The sequence below is a fragment of the Anarhichas minor genome, unplaced genomic scaffold (assembly GCF_050575085.1).
Source record: "Anarhichas minor isolate MPS153535 unplaced genomic scaffold, ASM5057508v1 ptg000012l, whole genome shotgun sequence".
Taxonomy (NCBI): Eukaryota; Metazoa; Chordata; class Actinopteri; order Perciformes; family Anarhichadidae; genus Anarhichas; species Anarhichas minor.
Window position 1 is genome coordinate 5,002,311 of NW_027466458.1, and position 26,004 is coordinate 5,028,314.

At 40.8% G+C, this 26,004-nt stretch overlaps 2 protein-coding genes across 5 annotated transcripts; both read left to right on the top strand.

The window, feature by feature from the left end:
* Positions 1–1,247: 1,247 nt before the first annotated feature.
* clta (clathrin, light chain A) lies at positions 1,248–9,333 on the top strand. 3 transcript variants are annotated; one of them, XM_076090357.1, is made up of 6 exons: positions 1,248–1,520; positions 2,184–2,212; positions 2,843–2,960; positions 3,181–3,292; positions 4,450–4,503; positions 6,796–8,301. In XM_076090357.1, the coding sequence occupies exons 1-6, from the start codon at positions 1,343–1,345 to the stop codon at positions 6,914–6,916; spliced, it is 612 nt and encodes a 203-aa protein (XP_075946472.1). In that variant the 5' UTR covers positions 1,248–1,342; the 3' UTR covers positions 6,917–8,301. The 3 variants fall into 3 exon arrangements, with proteins under 3 accessions (XP_075946472.1, XP_075946471.1, XP_075946473.1); XM_076090356.1 differs by lacking the exon at positions 6,796–8,301 and having other exon boundaries at positions 4,450–5,683; XM_076090358.1 differs by lacking the exons at positions 4,450–4,503; positions 6,796–8,301 and adding an exon at positions 8,308–9,333 and having other exon boundaries at positions 1,254–1,520.
* Positions 9,334–10,008: 675 nt separating this feature from the next.
* On the top strand, positions 10,009–23,798 carry nansa (N-acetylneuraminic acid synthase a). Of its 2 annotated transcripts, none has more exons than XM_076090353.1 (6): positions 10,009–10,371; positions 21,419–21,634; positions 21,718–21,817; positions 22,118–22,272; positions 22,513–22,779; positions 22,953–23,798. In XM_076090353.1, the coding sequence occupies exons 1-6, from the start codon at positions 10,240–10,242 to the stop codon at positions 23,160–23,162; spliced, it is 1,080 nt and encodes a 359-aa protein (XP_075946468.1). In that variant the 5' UTR covers positions 10,009–10,239; the 3' UTR covers positions 23,163–23,798. The 2 variants fall into 2 exon arrangements, with proteins under 2 accessions (XP_075946468.1, XP_075946470.1); XM_076090355.1 differs by lacking the exons at positions 21,419–21,634; positions 21,718–21,817; positions 22,118–22,272; positions 22,513–22,779; positions 22,953–23,798 and adding exons at positions 11,428–11,643; positions 11,727–11,826; positions 13,124–13,278; positions 13,831–14,097; positions 14,262–15,235 and having other exon boundaries at positions 10,104–10,371.
* Positions 23,799–26,004: the final 2,206 nt, after the last annotated feature.

The following is a 26,004-nucleotide window of genomic DNA, read 5'->3' on the forward strand; positions in this document are numbered from 1 at the left end:
AAAAAAAAAACATGTTAGTAAAAGAATGAGGAAATTAAACAAATCTGATATTGGGGGCGATGTGTTTCTGGGGGTCCAGTAGAGTTGACTGAGCTGCTGTTTCCCATTGTAAATTTTACTTCTTGACAGTGAATGCACCTTTTCTCAGTCTTGAATCATACGAGTCTCCTCCTTATGAGATATTTAAACTGAATGAAAGTCACACAAGTACTGTAAATGGGACTTTTACATCGCAACAGTGGTCGCCCATTAAAACACTGCTGATTATTGCGTTCTATATCCAAAACCAGTAACACGTTGGAGCAACAACAGAGAAGCTGTATCTGAATCTTTCACTGTAGTCCCCTCTAAGTTTTAGAATCACTCCAGACCATCAAAAGTCAGTATTGCAAAACTCAGTCATCATCCAATTTATTAATATCTGTGCACTGTGAGTCATGTTCCGCCATGTTCCTCACTTGTTTAATTATTTTGATGATGTTAAATTACAATCATGAAAAGTTGAATTACAACAACATTACATTGTAATTTTTAAAATAATTAGTAGTTATCTTGAGTGTAAATTTCAGGGAATAAGGAGCCAGGTCATCATCTAGTCCAACATCCTCACTCAAGTCCCAAGATTTAGATAATGCAGTGACATTAGATGTTGCAGAACTGTACTTCTGAAAAATGCTCACCTGTATCAATAAGGAGACCCATCTTTGTTTTTTCATGGCCTCTGTAAAGTAGGCAACAACTGGATGCATATGTTTCGTCCTTGTTACATGCAGCAACACATGTTTTCAGCTCAGAGCAAAAGTTTTTTTATGTTGGTAAATTCTAGCTTTGAAAGTAACTGTAGTAGCACAGTCAGGTGAGTGTTTGCTTGTCACCTGAGCTCTTTGAGGTTTTCAGAGCAGTTAATAATTAACTACCATACACATTGTGCTTGGGCTAAACACAATGGACACAACAGACGTTGCCTAGGTGCTCCACCAGCTTTAAATATGTATGTATGTATATATATATATATATATACATACTTATATACATATACACATATATATATCTCAGACTGGATTTTTAGCACAGCTCTGACAGCACGTAGCAGGTCATGGGACCCGTATGCAGGAGCGTTCACAGATTTGATTGGTCCCATTTAGAGGTAGCTGTTTTGTGATTGGTGCTCTGTATTGTCAGTCACCCATCCTGGTTTCTGATTGGTTATTCTTCCGTTTCCGCTTTGCTACCTTTTTTTCTGTTATATTTGCAGTCTTTCCTTCCGTTGAGCCAGCTAGTCAGTTTAGGTCCACACCTGCACACAGCCTCTCATCTTTATCCTCCCACAAGTACTCACAACATGGATGATTTTGACATGCTGAACGCGCCCCCCGCTGGAAACGGTGTTGGCTCGGATGAAGATCCCGCTGCCGCGTTTTTGGCCCAGCAGGAGAGCGAAATCGCGGGGATTGAAAACGACGAAGGCTTCAGCATCCTGGACAGCGGAGAGGTCCCCTCGTCGCTGGGAGACTCTACCGGTGGGTCTCCGTTGTGGTCAAGATGAAGCCGTTTCCCTCCGTTCCACACTAATATTGTCCGTCTAGTTAGTTCATCTTAGGGCGTATGCAATAAACTATAACTCCCGTTAAACCTTAATTTGGTTCTAAATGGACACTGAAGGTTGATGCTAGCTATTGTTGGCTTAGCTAGCAAATTAGCCAAATGGTCTTATAGCTAACGGTAACGTAAACCTGTGTCAACGCTACGTAAAATGAAGACGTAACGTGAAACAGAAAACTCTGGATGATAACGTTACTGTTTGTTACGTGACCGATCCAAGCTCACCGAGCGTTACCGTACTCGCTTGTGTCATTCATTGCTTCCTGCTAAGCTTGACTACTTGCTGGCAGCGCGACATTTTGCTACAACCGTGTCTGCCAGTTACAGCCAAAGTAGGACATCAGTAGAGCTTTGGACGACCTTTGGCCCGTACTGCCTCGTTTCCTCGATGGTGTAGCTTCGTTGTAGTTTAGCAAGTAGTGAGTCAGAACTGCTGACATATCATATTATGAAATATGTGTGTATGCCAATCTTGCGGATTCAGCGATAGTAAAATAATCCCATTTAACCAAAGTCTTGCCATTATAGAGTTCTGTCTGTGTGCTTGATTACTAACAGCTATTTTTCTTGTATTTTTGCAGATGGTGCCGTCAACGGAGAGCTTCATGGGGTAATACTTTCTGACAATGTTTTGATTCTTAACTATTTCTACCCAATTATTTTGTCCTGGTGTTTGTTCCTCTGTATTTTGTGTGGATTGGGAGACTTTCTGAGCATAATACGGCTGTCAAAGTACACACCCGTCCAAAACAAACATCTTTAATCTTCTCTAAATGTAGGTATTTTGCTTGCTGTCTCTTAAGAGCTGTATTCTGCAGCTTTCTCATTAATATATTTACAAACATATTTGTAGTATTTAAGTGGTGGTGTGGAAAATACTTGTTTCCTTTTTAGTGCTAGTTGTGTGAATTCAGTGCTGACCGCAGAGGTTTAAACATCTGGCAGTTAGATTCACTCCAACTTCCTTTTCCTGTGCTGTCGTTGCAACATTGCTGCCTTTTGCACTGTCGGGACTTCTTTCTGGCAGTGAGCAGGGTAAAGCTGATGAAACTCAAATTTGGTCTCAATAAAGCCTCTCAACCAGTATACTGCTAACTTTTAAGAACAGTCATACTAAATGTATATTGGAGAGATGAATAATTCAGGATGAGAAGGTTTCTTCGCCATACCTCGGTGTATTGATAAAACGGATTTCTGTGAAGTAACACAATTGTCTCTGCATGTCTCCCTTGTTTCTCAGGAAAGCAACGGTCCATCTGACGCCTATGCAGCAATTTCCAGTGCAGACCGGCTGCAGGCCGAACCTGAAAGCCTACGCAAGTGGAGGGAGGAGCAAGGCGAGCGGCTGGAGTTGCTAGGTAAGCCCAGACCACCTTGTGTTTTTATAAAGGAGCAGCACAGACCAGTGAGAAGTAAAGGTTCTCAGGAGATCTATGCCAAACCTTTTTCAATAGTATGTGGGCCGGTGTGTAAAATGTGCCCCGTCATTCATATCATTAGTCCCTGCTGCTGTGTTTACCTTCCCATCTGCCTTTTCACTTCTTTATCGCTAATCTCCACGCTCATCTTCTTCCCTAGATCAAAACTCTCTGACGCAGGAGTCAGAGTGGAAGGAGAAAGCCAAGGTAGAGCTGGAAGAGTGGCACGCCAGGCAGAACGAGCAGCTGGAGAAAACCAAAACCAATAACAGGTACTGGTTTCATAGAGGGGTGGAAACGGGGAAATGAGGGAGGGCTGATATTACCATGAGTAGGAACACAGTCACATTTGTGTCCGGACAACAAAAAAAACCCAAGATGATCACATGGAGGATCCGCAAAAAGTTTATGTACTTAAAAAGGGTGTTTAAAAAAAGTGACGGATGAACTTATAACTGAATACTAAGGTTTGACTCGGTGCGTAGGGTCTCCAGAAGGAACAGAAATGGGTCCACCTTAGCGTTGAGGTTCCAGAAAGACAACGTGGTGCTGTGCCAACACGTCAATGTTCCTACCCTTCGTTAGCCCACACCATGCAGTCAGCAGCTCCACTCTTAGATGATAATAATGTGAAGTCAAGCCTTTTTTCTTTAGGGGGCAACCTCAGATGCTACAGTAGATGAGCCAAGAACATGATGATATAGTAGCATCGTAGTTCATGCTGTGACACACACACACACACTCTTCTGTAGCCTTGCAACAAATACTTCTGTGTGTTAGGACTGCAACTAACAATAATTTTCATGATTAATCCATTTCTTCTTTTCCAAACTTATCAATTAATCACTTGATACAGTAAAATTAATAGAAAAGACAGATTCTAATTTACCATTTATTTTTGACCCCCCAAAAAAGCCAAATATTTCATTACTGTAAACCACAGGTAAGCAAATGAGTCCTCACATTATAGACGCTGTAACTAGCACATATTTTTGGTATCTTCCGTTGAATACTTAAAATCATTATTATTATTATTATTATTATTATTATTATTATTAACAGTTAGTTACATATTGTGGGGATTCAATTAATTGACTGATTGGTTCAGAAGGTGTTTTGAAGTTGCTCTCTCCCTGGTGGAATTAGTTTTGTGTGTGAAGAGCTGCTGGCGTGTTACGGAACACCGCAGACTTATAATTAAAGATTCGGGGAGGTTGGACACAATCGCCTGACGGCCTCTCTGAGCCTGTGAAACCACCTGACACATGGATTTAGGAGTCTGCACAAAACCCTGAGCCTTTGATGACATGCCTTAGCTCATTGTTGTGTGGTAACCTATAATGCTTGTTGTTTCCATCCTCTTCTCCCTTTTATCGCTGTCTCTCTTCTCTTCTTGCTGCTCTGTCGTTTTGGGCGGATGTTTGTCCAGGGTGCTGGATGAAGACTTCTACAAGCAGCCCTTCTCTGAGCTCATTGGTTATGTGTATGTTGCTCCAACTAACATCCTCCCTTCTCATGTTTTCTTTATTTACCCCCCCTCCCCCTCCATTGTCATCAACTCCGAGCATCCAACCATTGCCATCATCTCATTACTAGTTCGGGCAGTGTTGACATTTTTTAGTTCCATGTTCATGTTTGAACTACTTTGATTTGGGATTTTGTTACATGCTTCATCTAGCTTTGTCTTTCTTTTTCAAATGTCAACCACAGTAATAATTATTCCCCCATATGTCTGCATGTCATCTGTGAGTGGATGCCTGTCAGGAAGTTATCCGTAAAGAGAATGACTGCATGCCACTTCACCGCCACGCTCCTCAGTCCCATCCGTGGAAATGAAATGAATCCTTTCATGACCAGACCTCATCCGTTTCCATGTCTGTACTCTTTTCCTGCTTCACTTCAGCCAAAGTTCCCAACGATTAATACTTGCTTACATTAATTGTATGAAGTGTTTTGTTTCTACTTAACACCTTTTTATTTCTCTCCACAAATTAATCTTCAAAATATGCTATTCAGGAGTAGGATGCGTATAGATTTGTTTGAAGCAAGTGTGTTTTACTAATTGGACTCGTTTGTTTGGGTAAACCTGACATCACCTAAACTTGTTGTTTATAAAATAAGATATTATTTCACTGAACAATGTGCAGAGTTGGCATTGTTTTTGGTGACGATTCCTTCCTCTGAAAGTAACTTCCCAGCCCTAGCCACTCGGTTATGTAAAGACGAGGGCTATGTGCAGAACAGGATAGTGCCAAACTGTGTGACGGTCAAGTTGTATTCCTTTTATTTGGACTTTTAATTGGAGGATTATCTGCAGGCTTCAGAAACTCCATTTGATATCTTGTTTTGCCTTTTTAAGAATATTTTACATTTGTATAGCCTGCAGGAAGGTCATAAATAGTTTAGGGACATTAATCCCCTGTGCAGAAATACATTTTTCTTTCTGTATTATTTTGGTTCCTCAGTTTCCAGGTAGCATTAAACGGTTCAGATTTTGGGTTTCTTAAGCCTGCAGATATACTTGACTTGTGATATTGAGTCCAGCACTCACTATCTCTCTTTCCTTTTGCTCAGAGAAAATGCACAGCAAAGACTTAATTGAAAGCACCATTGGTCATATCATGGTTACACAACTGCTTCAAACTGAACTGTGTGTTCATGCTTCAGAATGTCAGCTGCTCCGTAGCTACTGCTGTACGACACGATGGCGTGCTAATTGCCCCAGCTAGCTGGCCAATGAGCCGAGCTGTGCAGCCTTTGGTTTTGCTCGAAAATGACTATTGAGCAGCCATTAGACTGCATTGTGGTGTGCATGCTTTTTAAAAAATTGTTATTATTCATCAGGTTTGGTTTTCAGGTTCAAGGAGAGACCAAACCTGTAGCAGTGATAAACATAAAAAGTACATAGCTGAAAGCTATCACATTTTCCCTGGTAAACATCTTTATTTCTAGTTCTTTCATCAGCTTGCTCGTTGAGCTCGATTCATTACATTTTCACTGTATTTGTAAATTAATAGACGTAAACCTGAACATGTTTTGAATGCCTCGCGGTATAAAGAATTTGTCTCGTGATTAGGAAAAGAGGTATTTTACTGTGTTTTTCAATAGCCAGTTTTTTTTTTTTTTAATTATTCATATTTTGATTAAGTGCACACCTCAATGCAGTTTATGCAGCATAGTATTCCCTTTATATGTGGGATTGTTGGTGTAGAATGAACCTTTATCACACATCTTGTTAGTGTGAGACTGAGGGGGACTCCATTTCTAAGCATTCAGTCGGAACAAAAAGGCTTGTGTGATGTTAATACCACTTCCCACACAAATGTTGGGAATTAAAAAATGTGACGAGAATGAATGCACCTGAACAATGCCTACTAACGTTTGGAGGGAGTGGGAGCTGCAAATGTTGTTAAATGAATTGCGTTAATGTCTTGAAACAAGGTAATCTTGCTCGTAGGTGAGCTCTTGAACATTAGTTAAAAAATCAACACAGTTGTGTGTGTGTGTGACAGAAATATAGCATAAAGCAAAAATGTCTTTTCCACTCACCAAACCAAAGGCTGCACATCAGAATAATTCTGAACACTGTTGAAGAAAAAAAGATGACGTTTAAAAAATGGTCGCTTTTGCATGCTGGCTTTCAACATCTGCATTAAGCTCATTTTTGTTGTCTTTCATTTCACCCCCCCCCTCCCCCTCTCTCTCTCTCTTTCTCTTCTAAATTCTGACTTGTGAAACTGTTTCTCCCTGTTTTCTTTTCCTATGCACCTTAAAGCACACACATTAACCATCCTTGCTACCGCCTAGACCAGTTAAGTAAAACAATGAAACCCCACAACCTCCAAATACTTTATATCTTTAAAAAGGGGATCAATGCAGTGCTGTGTGTATGTTAGATAATTGATATGTTGCGCAGTTTACTATCCCGACAGCTAGCTCCACTGCCTAGATAGAGGTTTGTTATAATGTCCCTTCTGTGATGTTGTGGTACTTCTAGTCCCTTCTGTGTATTTGTTGTGACGGTGAATGTTTCATTGGCTTCTCATCCCCATTTTGCTTTGTGTACTGTGTTGTAGTTGGTAGCGGAGTTTGTGCTTGCAGGTTGGGTGGGAAATAAAAAAGAATCCTTGTAATTAGAAAAGTATTACGGCAGTGGAAAATATTACTATATTTGTGGGTTGGGTGTGATGAGGGCTTACTGTACATTTGTTTAGCCATGATCTGTGGCTTGCATCTCAAAATGTCTTGCGATAGTGGCACTGATCCATTTTCAGATTTGGTCTTTTTTTTACTTTTTGTTTTTTTAAGTTCAAGTGTTGTGGTAAGTCCTCCAGTGTAAATATCTTTATATTTGTCTTTTTATTTTTGTTTGATAGATGATTTCTAACGCCAAACCTTAACTAGGACGACAGTAATTGATCTGTTAATATACGCATTCTTTGTCACACCTCCAAATAGCCTGCTTTTCAGCTGCAGTGCATTGCAATGCATGGCCAAGGCCCAGCAGTGCTTCCAGTTCTTTTGGGCTTGGTTAAAAACAAAAATTAAAAACTTGCCATGATTGTTCCTTTTTAATCAAGGACATGTGTACAGATGAGTTTTTTGTCCTTGGGTCTTGCTGAGGAATAAGAACAGTGTAAATAGGCAAGTTGAAGTGTAAGGGTGTGGGCAAACGCCCCTCCCCCAGTTCTGTACAGAACGGCATTTTTAACCAACCAAAGATGCTTGTCAGGACTTACTTTGATTACTTTGTTTAGCTTTGGTTTGTTTCTTTGGATTTCTCATCAGTGTGTTGTATGTACCTTACTTATTAACTGTTGTGGAGAGTCACATAATGCCGGTGACTGTACTGTAATGTGTAAGCAGAGTTGGGGGGGGGGGGGGCATGCCACAGGGGATGAAACTGTTGTAGCTTGTTGCTCTTTATGGGCCTAAAGACAGATGGATGTCCATCTCTGTGTGTTGATTGGACTGTCCTGCCCTAAAGTAGACTCTGCTGAATCATCAAAGTCTCACCAAGCCATGAAAAGAGATTGTAGGGATTTATGCTTAATGTTTTTTAGGACAATTCCTCAAATTTGACTGAAATTTTGACTTTTATTGAAGATTTCTGACAAATGAATCATCAAAGGCAGGACTGAGTTTTTCCACCTGAGCTTGTGTGTGTTGGTGATCAGCAGAGGACTTCTTCGGAGCTGTATGTGTACTTTGGTGTGTCTTACCACTTCCCCCACTGATTGTTTTCTACTCCATGTCCTTTCCTTCTCCTCTCCCCTGTTTCTTGTAGGGCGGCTGAGGAGGCAATGATTTCAGATCTGGATGAGAACAACCCGGGCACGGAGTGGGAGCGGGTGGCTCGGCTCTGTGACTTCAACCCCAAGTCCAGCAAGCAGGCCAAAGACGTGTCCCGCATGCGCTCCGTCCTCATCTCCCTGAAGCAGTCCCCGCTAGTCCGCTAGGAGGCCAAGACTGCTCGGGGCGTCATTCCATATCATCGTCTGTCACCACACACGCACACCAACCAACCCAATCTGTAGTCTGAAGGAAAAAGGGCCTTAGACCCCTTCTGTGACACCCCCCCCCCCCCCCCCCCCACCTAAAGATTTTCACCTGTCAAGGCCTGTTAGATCCACACCAGGTCTCGTGTAACACTTTGTGTAATGCGGGTGACTTGGGACACTAAAAGGGAAGGGTTGATGTTCGTTTGGGCTTACAGCTACACTACAACGTGCTTCACACAACACCCAAACGATATCATTCCCATGATGCTCTTCTCTCTTAACCTGTCCGTCTCATCAATCCTTCTCTCGCCCACGAGGGTTGATTGATGTTTAATAGTTTGCCTTTTGTTTCCCATCCTTGCAAAAAAAACACTATCTCCGAATTTGTGTTTTTTTTAGTTTAATTTTATTTTATTTTATTTTTTTAGGGACCAAATTCAATGACAGAACTCCAAATTCAGTGTGCACTTCTGTGTATGTAGAGCTTGCTTGTGGCAAATTGTGTTCCAATCTATGCATTTCCTTTTGAAAAGCCTCTCCCCTCTCCAGTCAGGGACTGAACAAAGTCCAGTCATTACAATAAATATGACCCGTTTGTGTGTGCGATTAAACCTCAACAGTGTGTGTATGTACTCTTATGCGTGTACCTATGTACATATACAGAAGGCAATATATATACAGTATATAAAACAATTATGTCACTGAAATTAGACAGTTGTGGTTTTGAAGAGAACTAGATATTAGCCAGCTGTTGCTTGATCATGTGTGTTCGTTGTCCATTTGATTTCAATATCAGTAAAAAGTGAATGAAAGCTGTCGTCCTGTCATTCTTCAACTGGATATTTAATGTTCTTCTGTGCTCAGAATTGTGACCGTCAACTGAAGGTATCACGGGACTTCTAACGATTTTGTCTTTAGTTTAGTCGCCACCAGCTTCAATATCCGGCTTATTAGCTTGCTAGCTGCACTCTTATTGTCAAATTTGCCATTAATAATATGATAAATTGAACTTATAGCTGCACTGATCAATATTTGCTAAGAGTGGGTCACGATTGTGTAATATGAAAGAGGTCGCTTGTAGTGACGAACTCAGAGAATCATCACCCAACTCTGCAGGAAGGAACTTGTAACATATAGATCCCTTTTTACAAAAATGCTCCGGTCAGAACAAAAATAACTGCAGTTACAAAAATGCAAACTACACAGAATGAACAGGTCTGTAGTCGCTCAGAGTACTAACTCATTAGAGGCATCTATTTGGTCTTTTCTCGTGTGATTTGGGGATGGGCGCATGGGAGAGTTTTCCACCTGTCTCAGCTTGCTTTTCACCCAAAATATTGTATACCTAATAGAACCGTTGTTACAGGGTTCAAATGGATGTTTTCGTTTAGTTTTGATGTTGGTGAAACTTGATAATTTGCATGATATTTGCATGTGCATAAGGAGGCAGTGCTAGTGTGACAGTATCACAGTCTATATGCAGCTGAAGCACAGGGACACGCATCGCCACTTCTCGATCTCTGCGCTATTGTTTATCTGTAAAGGAAATCCGGATATTACGTCAAAATACAAGCGGAAGTCCTCCCACATCCTGGTTGTGCAGCACATGAATTGGTCCGCTCAGATTCAAGTCTCAGTTACGGCTTTCGCTTCGTGCTAAATACAGTAATTCCGTTTATTGAACCGGTTTGTTTTCCGTTTTCTTTTCTTTGGACAAAATGCCGTTAACGTTCGAGCTGTGTCCCGGTAGAATGATCGGAGGAGATCATCCGTGCTTCATCATCGCTGAAATTGGACAAAATCACCAGGGAGACATTGAGATTGCCAAGAAAATGATCAAAATGGCAAAGGTAATAAAATCGACACGTATCGCTTTGTATTGAATGTGAATAGGTATATTTTCTGATACGAGAACTGACGTAATCAGAATTCAATTAAAAAATGTGCCAATTGAATATTTTTGTCGCCTCATCGTACTCTTCTGAGTCATTACTTTAAATGAAGTTTGGCTTGTGTTAGTTAGTGGCCATGTTAGGTAACCGTATCTGTACTGAAGCCAAAGCACACGCCCGTTTTATGTGTATTCAGTGTAAATACCTCATAGACATAAAGAAGCAGCAATGGGTGAGAAACTTTGAATGCACCTAACATATAAACCTAAAAACACAACTTCTTAGTAAAAACACTTCAGTATGGCTGCTCCTTTAAACCTTCAGTAGAGCCTTGTTTTGCAGGTGTATATTGTTAATTATTTCCTGAAATGAACTGTGTATTTTGGTCCCAGTTACAGGGAAAATCGAGACAATGTCTTGAGTTATTTAAGTTATAAGCTTTTGTTAATTTCGAGAGGAATTTCCTTTAGAAGAACTACATTAAACCACAGTATTAAACATATTTTCTTATCTATTTAATGTGAACTTCATTCCCCATATATGTTGCTTATTATGCCGCTTTTAGATCCCATTAATTCATGATCAGCTCACCTGGTGAAAAAAACAACTATTTGTAACACTAGAAATAGATTTTAATAGGTATAATAAATGACAAGTGTAGTAATTGAACACTGTCTCCTCTTAATAGTACGAAATAGTCCTTTCTAGGAACATTACTGTGTTTTTTAGCAGACTACGGAAGTTTAGGAGGTGCAGTCAGAAGAGATGGGACGTCATTTCCGCAGGAAATATTAATACATAAATTAAATAAACGCTAAATAAACCTCCGGTTACATAATGAAATGATGAATGACAAGTGTAGTAATTGAACACTGTCTCCTCTTATTAGTACGAAATAGTCCTTACTGTGCTTTTTAGCACAATCTGTAGGAGCCCTAAAATCAATCATCACTACTTAGTATGTTTTACAAGCTTCCCTTCTTTTTAATCCTTCACTTATTTCTGCCTTTACAGGACCAGGGTGCGGATTGTGCCAAATTCCAGAAGAGTGAATTGGAGCATAAATTCAACAAGAAAGCCTTGGAGCGCGAGTACAACTCTGTTCACTCCTGGGGGAAAACTTATGGTGAACACAAGCGCCATCTGGAGTTCAGCCATGAGCAGTACAGGGAGCTGCAGAAATATGCTGCTGAGGTGGGGATCTGCTTCACTGCCTCTGGGATGGATGAGGTAAGACAGAGACGTTTGAAGAAGGCTTTCTGTGGTATTAATCAGGTTGAAGTTTAACCGTGTGTTTTCTTTCTGTCTTTTAGATGGCAGTGGAGTTCCTCCATGAGCTTAATGTGCCTTTCTTGAAAGTGGGCTCAGGAGACACCAACAACTTCCCCTATCTGGAGAAGACTGCCAAGAAAGGTGAGCGTGAACTGCAGCAGATGTATTTTATGTTGCATATTTAAATGCTAAAAATCATCAGTGCACTTTGTTGGGACTTCACCATGTGGTTGGAACAAAGGGAGTTGGCAGTTGGGCCTACATGGTTCAACAGCCCCACCAGACGTTAAGTCTCACCTACGATTTTTGGTCCAAACTTAACACTGGGGTCTCATTGGACGAGGGCCACAGGCACCACAGGGGGCTCCCTGTGGCGTGACTGAGACTATACAAATCTGCATTACCTCCAGCTCGGAGCCATCCCACGCAATTCGATTCGCATGAAAGGAGGTGTGCACAACGTTGTTGCTTTTAAGAAAACATAGGAATAGTTCTACATTCGCTGGTCGAACAATAGACTGTTTTGGCTGCAGAAAGAGAAGTGGATTAACCTGCAGAAGGAAGAATCATATTCTTCATAGGAAGAGAAGGACGTTACAGTCGACATTTGCCGGTCGTAAGGAAGAAAGATTCCCTTGAGGAATCCATGCTGCCATATGGACGATTTATCGCCGCGCAGCTTGAAGCTCTGGATCCCGAATTTAATGAAGAAATTCGAAGAACCTCATCGACTGCTACAAAGTCATCTCAGAGTAAGAGGCTTGTGTCTGGGCAGAGATAGGCCATAGTGTGTCTGTTACCTTGTTTTGTTTAAATTTACTGTATTTTGAACGTGGTATTGCGTACGTTTACGGACCGCCGAGTTCCGTTCCGAAATTACTGTTCTATTCGGCATTTTTGTAGTCTCACATGGCGTGGTCACTATTCTGATTATAGCTGGATATCGTGGTCTGTGCTGGAATTCAAACCTTCACTCTGAATGTGGAATAGTACTTTGACTATGCACATTGTGAGTGAACAGCAATTTTTTAACTTAATTTATAGTTTGGTTATTGGTCTGTGATCTCAGGGTGGTGCCCCGTTATTATTAATATTTGTTCATAATCTTATTGACATGAATCATTTTTATTGATGTCAATAATTTAGTTTCATACTTGCTAATAATCAAACACGCTCCTGCCAGATCTTAACAACTTCATAACTATTACATAAATAAATACTATATTAAGTAAAACAATAAAAGAGCAATAGAAGCAGAAAGAATGCACAAATGTGTCAGTAGAAATTAGTTAAAAAGTGGGAGAGGAAAAATAAATGAAGTTTAGCTTGATTGTTGAACTACAGGAGCTCATTAAGAGGAAAGAGAAGGGTTGCATTTCCCCCTTTGCCCATGTTATACATGTTGTTGATCAGGCTGTTGCCCTCCTGTCTGCGTCAGGACGGCCCATGGTGGTGTCCAGTGGGATGCAGAGCATGGAGACGATGCGTCGGGTCTACAAAACGGTGAAGAAGCACAACCCCAACTTTGCCATCCTGCAGTGCACCAGCGCCTACCCTCTGGAAGCTGAAGATGTCAACCTCAGAGTGATAATGGTGAGAAGAATAGAGCATTACTCCTTTATCAAAAGGTTGGTACAAAAACAAGATGAGTTGTGAAGTTGTCTCACTCCATTGAAAGCAACATTAGAAGTTTTTTAGCAGATGCATATTGAGTTTTAAAAGCCATTAAGATATCACATGTCTTATTGCAATTTGTGTTTTTAGCATTTATTTCCCCAAATTAAACTTACAATAATTAAGATTAATCTTCCTGTTTTGATGGCCATGTAGAATTGACACTTTCGTACGAGTTTAAAGCTACAATATGTAATGCCTAGCCACCTTCTCCAAAGAAATGGGGGGCAGCATCTCACCTCTACTACTGGGAACACACCATTATAACAATATATTTATAGCAAAAATACGCTTTTCTAGTTTCTAAATTTCTAGTCTCTAATGCTAAGCTTAGCTTTAACTTTATTTTAGTTTTAGTAACTCCCATTTAAAAAAATACACTTAATTTAGTTACTTTGATATATATATAGTGTAATACAAAACATTGTATGCATATCAGAAAAAAATAACTCACCCTCTTGTAAACTACAGGAATACCAGAAGGAATTTCCCGATATTCCCATCGGGTACTCCGGCCATGAGTCTGGGATCAGTATTTCAGTTGCGGCCGTAGCTATGGGTGCAAAGGTCATCGAGCGCCACGTAACCTTGGACAAGACTTGGAAAGGAAATGACCACGAAGCCTCTCTGGAGCCCAGTGAGCTAGCCGAGCTGGTTCGTTCCATCCGACTGGTGGAGAGGGCGCAGGGCACCGGCATCAAGCAGATGTTACCTTGTGAGAAGCCGTGCCATGATAAGGTGAGATATTCTGGCTCCACAAAAAAAAAAAAAGCCATCGGAAACTTACATTTGTACTGTTCAGAAAGACAGAGAACCTTTAAGACAACATTTTTGAAATTGTTTTCAACTCCCAACCATGAGAACAATAATGATGTCAGACCTTTTATTTTCTATTCTTCAAGCTGGGTAAGTCCTTGGTGGCCAAGGTCAAGATCCCCAAAGGAACCGTCCTGACTCAGGACATGTTGACGGTGAAGGTGGCCGAGCCGATGGGCGTCGCGGCCGAGGACATCTTCCAAATGGTGGGAAAGACCGTGACGAAGGATGTGGAGGAGGACGACAGCCTCTTGCCAGAGGTGGTGGATGGGTACTGCAAGAAGAGGAAGTGCTGAGGATGGCAAGGAGTTCATAAATGGGTAGAAAAGGCACATCATTTGAGAGGAAATGTTATCGATTCCTCTGGTCATTTTGTTTGGTGGTGATGGGATTGTCCTGGACGAGGAGTAATTGGTTCGTGCATTGCTCTGATAGTTTCAATATATCACAGCTGGGGTTCAAACGGTTTCTTTTTCAAATAACTCTGTTTTTTATTGTCTAAAAGCCGCCTTAACTTAATACACTAACTTTTTCTCCAACAGGCTCTTTGATAAACCCACCATAATCTTACAAGAGGCGCGGTAGTAGTTTCAGTCCTGTGGTCAGTACTAGTGCAGTGCTTTCTGAGGTGGCACAAAAGCCAGTTGTTACTGTTAACTTAACATATTTTGCACTATAGTTTCTGCCTGCTCTGTAGAGATTAAAGGAACATTGAACACACAAAGCTGCTACTGGTCATCTCCTCACACACCGGTGAGATCACAGAGGCCCTTTGCCAAACACTCATTGTATTCTTCTTGTACCTGCTCATTAATGTAAGTTCATGATATCCTGCATGGTTTGTGTTTGTGCTGCTTCTTTGAGAGAAGCACAATAAGACTACCGGAGCCAGACGCTTCCCAAAACCAAAAGAAGAAATGCCCCCTCTCTCAATTAACCTTGTTTTTGTCACGAACCCAAACCCGTCCGGATGTTAACTGAACATGTCACAACCTGTGGAGACTCTGTTGAGATTTGATGTTCCGAAAAGATGAAGCCTTCAAATAAAATGTTGCCCGAATTTCCTCCCTGAGGTTTTCCCTTGTCTTTGCTACATCACTTTGATGCTCGGATCGACTCCCTTTGTGTATGCCACATTCACTTTGTTCTCTCCTTCTCATGGCAGGTTTATTATCTTTAGATGTGCAGTTAGTTTCTGTGAAATAACATACCACACACTGATATTATCTGTGCATTGACTTGGTTATGCAGCTCTCCATCTGCTGGAGTAGGAAAGAGTGTCAGGATTAAGGGTACATCGTTTCACAGTAATGTTGGGCAAATTGAATGTATTAATTTACTCTAATCTGTAAAACAGCAGAAGGAACCATGTGACTATCACGTGCAACAGCACGCAGACACAGGAAGGCCAGCTGCTGCAGGGTCTAGTCTAGTAGAGAAATATGCAACAGGGCTTTGTTTTCCCCCATGTTCCTGAGTCAAAACTAATGTCATGTAACCGTCTCTTTGGTCCACGTATTGTGTTAACGGTGTGTCAAGTTTAGGTAGTCCAAGTGTCGGAGCTGACAGTAATGCGTCCTTCATGTCATTAAAAGCAGTAGTCAGTCCAGGTCGGCTTGTCATGCGCATAAAGAAGTTTACCATGAATCATGGAAGAGAGGGGTGCCTCTCTTTCTCAATATTGGGATCTACTGTATATAATATGACATCATTCCGAAGAAGCTCATCATTTGTTTCTTAGTTTGTGGTTTAGGCAGTTTGAATAGCCTGTATTCTTTTGGGAGGGAGGGTTTTGCCCTCTGCTGTGATCACATGTCCCAGATATGAAACTTTATCGAAAGCAAATTGCAATTTGGACGGACTAGCCTTGTGGCAAATGACATGCCCATTTGTATACAGTACATTTATTTGTGTAGCAATGTGTTACACGTACTGTAAGCAAACAATTCACCTTTGATTTGTCATGTTAAGTTCTTGTGCACATTGTAGACATTTGTACTTACACTTTTACTTGAATGAATGAGAAATTCAAATCTGTTGTGAAAAGCTAACCAATGGTTCAGAGATTTGAACTTATTGTTTTGAAAAAAGAAATGCTCATTCAAAAATGTAGCCAAAGCGAATACTGAAACGCTGTTTCACATTATGAACATTAAAGCATACATCTGTACAGAACACTGACCTTTCCTAGTGCGCTAAGCAGCAAAACAGGGTTATGTTAGAACAAAAAATAAGAGTCTGATCTTACATATTGTCTTATCATATATTGGACATGTAGCATAGCCTCAGTCTTTTTTAGTTTCTTTGGTTGGAGTGTGTGAGAATGACATCAGCTGATAGGACGTAAACATGGCTGTTGCCTATCCCGTTGAAACGTTCTATTCAGTGACTCATATAGATCTCAAACATAGAGTTTCAGATATGTTGTTTCCGAGCCCAGCACTCTTTACTACCCAACTGTTCAGTTTTAAGATATTTAGTCTTCTGCTTATGGTTAGGCTGTTCATTTAAAAGGCAGGAAATCTCCACATATGAGGGGCCAAAAACAGCATCCTCTGACATTCCTGCGTGCAAAATAACTTTCAGGATCAATCAGTCTTTAAAATGGTTGGCGGCTGTTTTTCTGTCGATCGACTAATCAACCAATTGTTACAGCTCTACAATAAGTAACAATAAAATACAACTCTCTATCCACAACCTTATATTCTTGTACAGGATTTATATTTTATGTTTTCCGATATGCTATTCTGGGACTTTATAAAATACTTTTCCATTAGTTTGAATTTGTCACATCATATTGTAACGTATGTTCTACTCAACAGTACGAGTTTTTAAATCCACTTATCTGAAAGAGATTTGTCTGTCAGTTGTCTGTCACAGATGCTTCTCTACTTGTCAATGTGCAGAATAGACAGAGATACCCTGCAGCGTGTCATTAGCTAACTACATACTTTTTGTGAGGTTACACCCTGTTACGCACTGTTCTAGTACATCCACTGTGTGGAATCCATTATCAGAGCAGGCGATAGGGTAACATCAACAGGTCTGTCCTGCTCTATATTGGGTCAAAATGTTCAGATGTTTTTTCATCGTAGCAGTCAACCCTGGAAATGTTTCTTAATGACAAATCTCTGTTTTGCTCTACTTTTTTGTTGACACTGACTGCTTACTGTACTATACAAGAATGGTTACATGCTTCATCTAGCTTTGTCTTTCTTTTTCAAATGTCAACCACAGTAATAATTATATGTCTGCATGTCAAATACATGACACAAATGTCCAATAATTAACACTTGCCTACAATAATTGTATGAAGTGTTTTGTTTCTACTTAACACCTTTTTATTTCTTTCCCCAAATTAATCTTCAAAATATATTATTCAGGACTAGGATGTGTATAGATTTGTTTGAAGCAAGTGTGTTTTAATAATTGGACTTGGGTGTTTTTTCCATTAATAATATGATAAATTGAACTTATAGCTGCACCAATCAATATTTTCTAACAGTGGGTCACGATTGTGTAATATGAAAGAGGTCGCTTGTAGTGACGAACTCAGAGAATCATCACCCAACTCTGCAGGAAGGAACTTGTAACATATTACAAAAATGCTCCGGTCAGAACAAAAGAACTGCGGTTATAAAAATGCAAACTACACAGATTAAACAGGTCTGGGCGTGGTGTTATGCACCATACGCAAACATCCGCCAACCGTCAAACGTGGGATGCGACGACACGTGCAGTCTTCTGTATGATTCAGGTCTGATCATGGAAAATATAAGCACTATCTCTTCTATTTGAGATATGCAATATGGCCGGCTTGTAAAATGTCATCACTCAATGGCAACATTTCTCACGTGATATGAACATCATCTCTGTTTGAAAAAATCTGCCCCTGACAACTTTTCCTTGCACTTATTTAAATAGTTTGTCGTCTCTACCGAGATACATATAGGCCTGCTGTATTTGAGAGGAAGGTTACATTTTTCGAGGGTGCTACGTGTGGCCCTTCTATTAATAGAAATAGTTTCTAAATGTTGCGTGACAGCACTGTACTGAAGGTAGAGAGACAATCCTTTTTAAGAGAGACAGCAGCAAGATGGTCGGCTAACAATGTCAATGTGTCGTTGTGCTATTGGATAGAGGAGATCAAGCTGATATTATGAAACAGCCCCAAACAATAACAGCAAGCAAATAATGAGTGAGCATGCGTGAGGAGTAACTGGCAGATGTATCAGAAATAAACTACAGGCGTAGGCGTGCAAGAGTATTGTCTTCCTGACCAGACTCTGACGCATCTATTTAGTCTTTTCTTGTATGATTGTGGGATGGGCGCATGGGAGAGTTATTCACCTGTCTCAGCTTGCTTTTTACCCAATATATTGTTTAGCCGTTGAACCGTTGTCACAGGGTTCAAATGAATGTTTTCGCTTAGTTTTGATGTTGGTGAAACTCTGTAATTTGCATGACATTTGCATATTGTGGTGGAAAATCATTTTACCCACTGTTGAGTCTTTTTAAGCTGAAATGAAGAATATCGTGAAACAGAACTTGTCTTTAAAATGATTCATCCTCGCAAGAGGAGGCACAGTTATACAGAGTCACAAAGAGTCTGTAGAAGTGCACGCTCCAGAGATAAAGTCACACAGAGTTATATTTATCAAGTGTGGGGTGCTGTTTACTGGAAAATCTGGCTCCAGGCCGTGGTAATAAAAGAAGGGCTTTACCTGCATAACAATGGACACGTACGTTTTATCCGTAAGCATTACATTACATTACAGTCATTTAGCAGACGCTTTTATCCAAAGCAACTTACAATTCAGAGTCTATCACATTTCTACACTGTAGGCACAGCTACGGGAGCAATTTTTTTTGGGGTTAAGTGTCTTGCTCAAGGACACATCGACATGCGACTAGCGGAGCCGGAGTTCGAACCACCGACCCTCTGATTGAAAGACGGCCCTGCTATCCAGTTAGCCACAATCGCCATAGAACATGTGCATATAAGTGCTTGTTATTCGACAGCAAGAAGAAGAGGATATGTGTGCAGACAGTTCTATGAACATAAAATAATCCCTGCTAACTTCATCTGTGACTGTAGTCCCGATCCATCTGTATCGATGGGCAATGGAACCGGAACGACGTCAGTTAAAGACGGTAAATAACGTAGCAGATAGATTTCCCATGAATCCCATAGAAATAATGGCAATTAGGTATATTGTCAGTGAGTGTATGCATGTGCTGACGGGGTGTCTGGCAAATAATATGACTAACTCATATGTGCAAGTGGCACAGTCAGTGAGTCGATTATTCTGGAGTTCCTTGTATGGTGTATGTGTATTCAACGGTGCAACGGGAGTGGCACTTGGTTCCTGCTTTCTATTGTGTTGAGTCAACGTAGTGCTGCCTATGAGTCAGTGCAGTAACCTTTTTATAGTGGCTGCTGTGGATCCAAATAACTTGCTCGCCACATTCACAGGTGTGTGGGTGGTGAGGAGAATCTGGAACGGTCCTTGCCAACGTATGGAGTGCCAGTGTTTCTGTCTAGAAGTCCTTCACGACCACAAAAATGAGTGCTTTATCTGCGTAACAACAGACACACCATGCATATAAGTGCTTGTTTTTCGACAGCAAGAAGAGGATATGTGTGCAGGAAGTCAGCTGCTGCATGGATCACAAGTTATACGATGCAAGCTTGTGATAGTTTGCACAAAAACAAGTTATAAAACGGTTTACTTAAAAGAATGTAAAATTTCCACAACAATTGGCATGAGGAGGAGGAGGAGGTGGCAGTGTGACAGTGTCACAGTGGCCTACCACTTTCAGACCAAACGGGCCGGTTGAACAGGATATACTAAAGAAGAGCAGCAGATCCTGTCAAGTCAAGCTTTCCATTTCTTCTCTTCTCTGAATATTTTTGTCGCCTCATCATCCTCTTCTGAGTCATTACTTTAAATGAAGTTTGGCTTGTGTTAGTTAGTGGCCATGTTAGGTAACCGTATCTGTACTGAAGCCAAAGCACACGCCCGTTTTATGTGTATTCAGTGTAAATACCTCATAGACATAAAGAAGCAGCAATGGGTGAGAAACTTTAAATGCACTTAACATATAAACCTAAAAACACAACTTCTTAGTAAAAACACTTCAGTATGGCTGCTCCTTTAAACCTTCAGTAGAGCCTTGTTTTGCAGGTGTATATTGTTAATTATTTCCTGGACATGTCCTGAAAGGAACTGTGTATTTTGGTCCCAGTTACAGGGAAAATAGAGACAACGTTTTGAGTTATTTCAGTGATAAGTTTTTGTTAATTTCTAGAAGAATTTCCTTTAGAAGAACTACATTAAACCACAGTAAAAAAATATTTTATCTATTTATTTATGTGAACTTCATTCCCCATATATGTTGCTTATTATGCCGCTTTTAGATCCCATTAATTCATGATCAGCTCACCTGGTGAAAAAACAACCATTTGTAACACTAGAAATAGATTTTAATAGGTATAATTGTAATAGACTTGGATAGGGGCATTGAAGGAGACGACTCAGAGGATGCTTTTCCAGCATTTATTTGCTGCAGAAGACAATACAACACACGCATATATTAACTGCTGGTCTCCCTCTGCGCCTATGCAAAACACAATTTTGCATAGGGAAAATCAGCGACATCAAGTGGACAGCAATGAAATCTCTACGTCGCCACGTCCCTTTTCTATGGGACAGGGCGGCCCGACACAAAAGCAAAAGTTCGCCCAAAAAGCCCGAATAAAATAGTCACAAAACTCACACTTCCAACAGTCAAAGTGACACATAACAGTCGGATAACATGATTGCATCAGCGGCTACTAAGGTGTGCAGCGTAAACAGTTCCAGTTTTGAAGATCACAACCAAAATAGTGCGACAGTATTTATTTTCCCATATAATCTACCCTCAACAATACAAAGCCCCGTTGTGAGGAGAAAACCGGACTACGGAAGTTTAGGAGGTGCAGTCAGAAGAGATGGGACGTCATTTCCGCAGGAAATATTAATACATAAATTAAATAAACGCTAAATAAACCTCCGGTTACATAATGAAATGATGAATGACAAGTGTAGTAATTGAACACTGTCTCCTCTTATTAGTACGAAATAGTCCTTACTGTGCTTTTTAGCACAATCTGTAGGAGCCCTAAAATCAATCATCACTACTTAGTATGTTTTACAAGCTTCCCTTCTTTTTAATCCTTCACTTATTTCTGCCTTCACAGGACTGCGGTGCTGATTGTGCCAAATTCCAGAAGAGTGAATTGGAGTGTAAATTCAACAAGAAAGCCTTGGAGCGCGAGTACAACTCTGTTCACTCCTGGGGGAAAACTTATGGTGACCACAAGCGCCATCTGGAGTTCAGCCATGAGCAGTACAGGGAGCTGCAGAAATATGCTGCGGAGGTGGGGATCTGCTTCACTGCCTCTGGGATGGATGAGGTAAGAAAGAGACGTTTGAAGAAGGCTTTCTGTGGTATTAATCAGGTTGAAGTTTAACCGTGTGTTTTCTTTCTGTCTTTTAGATGGCAGTGGAGTTCCTCCATGAGCTTAATGTGCCTTTCTTTAAAGTGGCCTCACTAGACGCCAACAACTTCGCCTATATGGAGAAGACTGCCAAGAAAGGTGAGAGTGAACTGCAGCAGATGTATTTTATGTTGCATATTTAAATGCTAAAATCATCAGTGCACTTCACCATTACATAAACAAATACTATATTGAGCAAAACAATAACAAGAGCAATAGAAGCAGAAAGAATGCACAAATGTGTCAGTAGAAATTAGTTAAGAGACGAAAAATAAATGAAGTTTAGCTTGATTGTTGAACTACAGGAGCTCATTAAGAGGAAAGAGAAGGGTTGCATTTCCCCCTTTGCCCATGTTATGCATATTGTTGATCAGGCTGTTGCCCTCCTGTCTGCGTCAGGACGGCCCATGGTGGTGTCCAGTGGGATGCAGAGCATGGAGACGATGCGTCGGGTCTACAAAATAGTGAAGGAGCACAACCCCAACTTTACCATCCTGCAGTGCACCAGCTCCTACCCTGTGGATCCTAAAAATGTCAACCTCAAAGTGATAACGGTGAGAAAAGTAGGATTTTAAATCCTGAGCGTCTCACTTTAGTTTGACATTTCAGGAGTTGGTGGATTTTGTTACTGTTGGGCTGAGCCAGGCTAGCTGTTCCCCCCTGGTTTCCAGTCATTATGCTAAGCTAAGCTAACTGGCAGCTGGCTCTAGCTTCAAATTTAACTCACAAATGTGACTGTGGTGTCAATCTTCTGAGAGATTTAGGAGTAACACTCACGCATTTGTAAACTACAGGAATACCAGAAGGAATTTCCCGATATTCCCATTGGGTACTCCGGCCATGAGACAGGGATCGGTATTTCAATTGCGGCCGCAGTTATGGGTGCAAAGGTCATCGAGCGCCACGTAACCTTGGACAAGACATGGAAAGGAAATGACCACAGCGCCTCTCTGGAGCCCAGTGAGCTAAAAGAGCTGGTTCGTTCCATCCGAGAGGTGGAGATGGCGCAGGGGTGCTGCATCAAGCAGATGTTACCTTGTGAGAAGGCATGCCATGCTAAGGTGAGATATTCTGGCTCCACAGACATTTTTTTTTTTAAATGCGAGCCATAGTTAAATTACATTTTTACTGTTTAGAAAGACAGATAACCTTTAAGAAAACATTTTTGAATTTTTTTTCTACTGTGCCATGAGAACAATAATAATTTCAGACCTTTTATTTTCTATTCTTCAAGCTGGGCAAATCTGTGGTGGCCAAGGTCAAGATCCCCAAAGGAACTGTCCTGACTCAGGACATGTTGGCGGTGAAGGCGGCCGAGCCGATGGGTATCGCGGCCGAGGACTTGTGCAAAATGGTGGGAAAGACCGTGACGGAGGATGTGGAGGAGGATGACAGCGTCATGCCAGAGATGGTGAAAGGGTACTGCAAGAACAAGAAGTGCTGAGGATGGCAAGGAGTTTTTAAATGGGTAGAAAAGGCACATCATTTGAGAGGAAACGTTATCGATTCCTCTGGCGATATTGGTCATTTTTGTAGTGATAGTGGTTCAAACAGTTACTTTGCTCAAGTGATAAACCCACCATAATCTTACAAGAGGCGCGGTAGTAGTTTCAGTCCTGTGGTCAGTACTAGTGCAGTGCTTTCTGAGGTGGACCAAAAGCCAGTTGTTACTGTTAACTTAACATATTTTGCACTATAGTTTCTGCCTGCTCTGTAGAGATTAAAGGAACATTGAACACACAAAGCTGCCACTGGTCATCTCCTCACACACCGGTGAGATCACAGAGGCCCTTTGCCAAACACTCATTGTATTCTTCTTGTACCTGCTCATTAATGTAAGTTCATGATATCCTGCATGGTTTGTGTTTGTGCTGCTTCTTTGAGAGAAGCACAATAAGACTACCGGAGCCAGACGCTTCCCAAAACCAAAAGAAGAAATGCCCCCTCTCTCAATTAACCTTGTTTTTGTCACGAACCCAAACCCGTCCGGATGTTAACTGAACATGTCACAACCTGTGGAGACTCTGTTGAGATTTGATGTTCCGAAAAGATGAAGCCTTCAAATAAAATGTTGCCCGAATTTCCTCCCTGAGGTTTTCCCTTGTCTTTGCTACATCACTTTGATGCTCGGATCGACTCCCTTTGTGTATGCCACATTCACTTTGTTCTCTCCTTCTCATGGCAGGTTTATTATCTTTAGATGTGCAGTTAGTTTCTGTGAAATAACATACCACACACTGATATTATCTGTGCATTGACTTGGTTATGCAGCTCTCCATCTGCTGGAGTAGGAAAGAGTGTCAGGATTAAGGGTACATCGTTTCACAGTAATGTTGGGCAAATTGAATGTATTAATTTACTCTAATCTGTAAAACAGCAGAAGGAACCATGTGACTATCACGTGCAACAGCACGCAGACACAGGAAGGCCAGCTGCTGCAGGGTCTAGTCTAGTAGAGAAATATGCAACAGGGCTTTGTTTTCCCCCATGTTCCTGAGTCAAAACTAATGTCATGTAACCGTCTCTTTGGTCCACGTATTGTGTTAACGGTGTGTCAAGTTTAGGTAGTCCAAGTGTCGGAGCTGACAGTAATGCGTCCTTCATGTCATTAAAAGCAGTAGTCAGTCCAGGTCGGCTTGTCATGCGCATAAAGAAGTTTACCATGAATCATGGAAGAGAGGGGTGCCTCTCTTTCTCAATATTGGGATCTACTGTATATAATATGACATCATTCCGAAGAAGCTCATCATTTGTTTCTTAGTTTGTGGTTTAGGCAGTTTGAATAGCCTGTATTCTTTTGGGAGGGAGGGTTTTGCCCTCTGCTGTGATCACATGTCCCAGATATGAAACTTTATCGAAAGCAAATTGCAATTTGGACGGACTAGCCTTGTGGCAAATGACATGCCCATTTGTATACAGTACATTTATTTGTGTAGCAATGTGTTACACGTACTGTAAGCAAACAATTCACCTTTGATTTGTCATGTTAAGTTCTTGTGCACATTGTAGACATTTGTACTTACACTTTTACTTGAATGAATGAGAAATTCAAATCTGTTGTGAAAAGCTAACCAATGGTTCAGAGATTTGAACTTATTGTTTTGAAAAAAGAAATGCTCATTCAAAAATGTAGCCAAAGCGAATACTGAAACGCTGTTTCACATTATGAACATTAAAGCATACATCTGTACAGAACACTGACCTTTCCTAGTGCGCTAAGCAGCAAAACAGGGTTATGTTAGAACAAAAAATAAGAGTCTGATCTTACATATTGTCTTATCATATATTGGACATGTAGCATAGCCTCAGTCTTTTTTAGTTTCTTTGGTTGGAGTGTGTGAGAATGACATCAGCTGATAGGACGTAAACATGGCTGTTGCCTATCCCGTTGAAACGTTCTATTCAGTGACTCATATAGATCTCAAACATAGAGTTTCAGATATGTTGTTTCCGAGCCCAGCACTCTTTACTACCCAACTGTTCAGTTTTAAGATATTTAGTCTTCTGCTTATGGTTAGGCTGTTCATTTAAAAGGCAGGAAATCTCCACATATGAGGGGCCAAAAACAGCATCCTCTGACATTCCTGCGTGCAAAATAACTTTCAGGATCAATCAGTCTTTAAAATGGTTGGCGGCTGTTTTTCTGTCGATCGACTAATCAACCAATTGTTACAGCTCTACAATAAGTAACAATAAAATACAACTCTCTATCCACAACCTTATATTCTTGTACAGGATTTATATTTTATGTTTTCCGATATGCTATTCTGGGACTTTATAAAATACTTTTCCATTAGTTTGAATTTGTCACATCATATTGTAACGTATGTTCTACTCAACAGTACGAGTTTTTAAATCCACTTATCTGAAAGAGATTTGTCTGTCAGTTGTCTGTCACAGATGCTTCTCTACTTGTCAATGTGCAGAATAGACAGAGATACCCTGCAGCGTGTCATTAGCTAACTACATACTTTTTGTGAGGTTACACCCTGTTACGCACTGTTCTAGTACATCCACTGTGTGGAATCCATTATCAGAGCAGGCGATAGGGTAACATCAACAGGTCTGTCCTGCTCTATATTGGGTCAAAATGTTCAGATGTTTTTTCATCGTAGCAGTCAACCCTGGAAATGTTTCTTAATGACAAATCTCTGTTTTGCTCTACTTTTTTGTTGACACTGACTGCTTACTGTACTATACAAGAATGGTTACATGCTTCATCTAGCTTTGTCTTTCTTTTTCAAATGTCAACCACAGTAATAATTATATGTCTGCATGTCAAATAC

Excerpts from the sequence above, each read along its gene's own strand:
- nansa (XM_076090353.1), top strand. The coding sequence starts at position 10,240 with ATGCCGTTAACGTTCGAGCTGTGTCCCGGTAGAATGATCGGAGGAGAT. Across the intron at positions 21,635-21,717 it reads CTGCCTCTGGGATGGATGAG|ATGGCAGTGGAGTTCCTCCA; the intron begins GTAAGAAAGAGA and ends TCTGTCTTTTAG. Across the intron at positions 21,818-22,117 it reads GGAGAAGACTGCCAAGAAAG|GACGGCCCATGGTGGTGTCC; the intron begins GTGAGAGTGAAC and ends TGTCTGCGTCAG.
- clta (XM_076090356.1), top strand. The coding sequence starts at position 1,343 with ATGGATGATTTTGACATGCTGAACGCGCCCCCCGCTGGAAACGGTGTT. Across the intron at positions 2,213-2,842 it reads TCAACGGAGAGCTTCATGGG|GAAAGCAACGGTCCATCTGA; the intron begins GTAATACTTTCT and ends CTTGTTTCTCAG. Across the intron at positions 3,293-4,449 it reads AAAACCAAAACCAATAACAG|GGTGCTGGATGAAGACTTCT; the intron begins GTACTGGTTTCA and ends ATGTTTGTCCAG.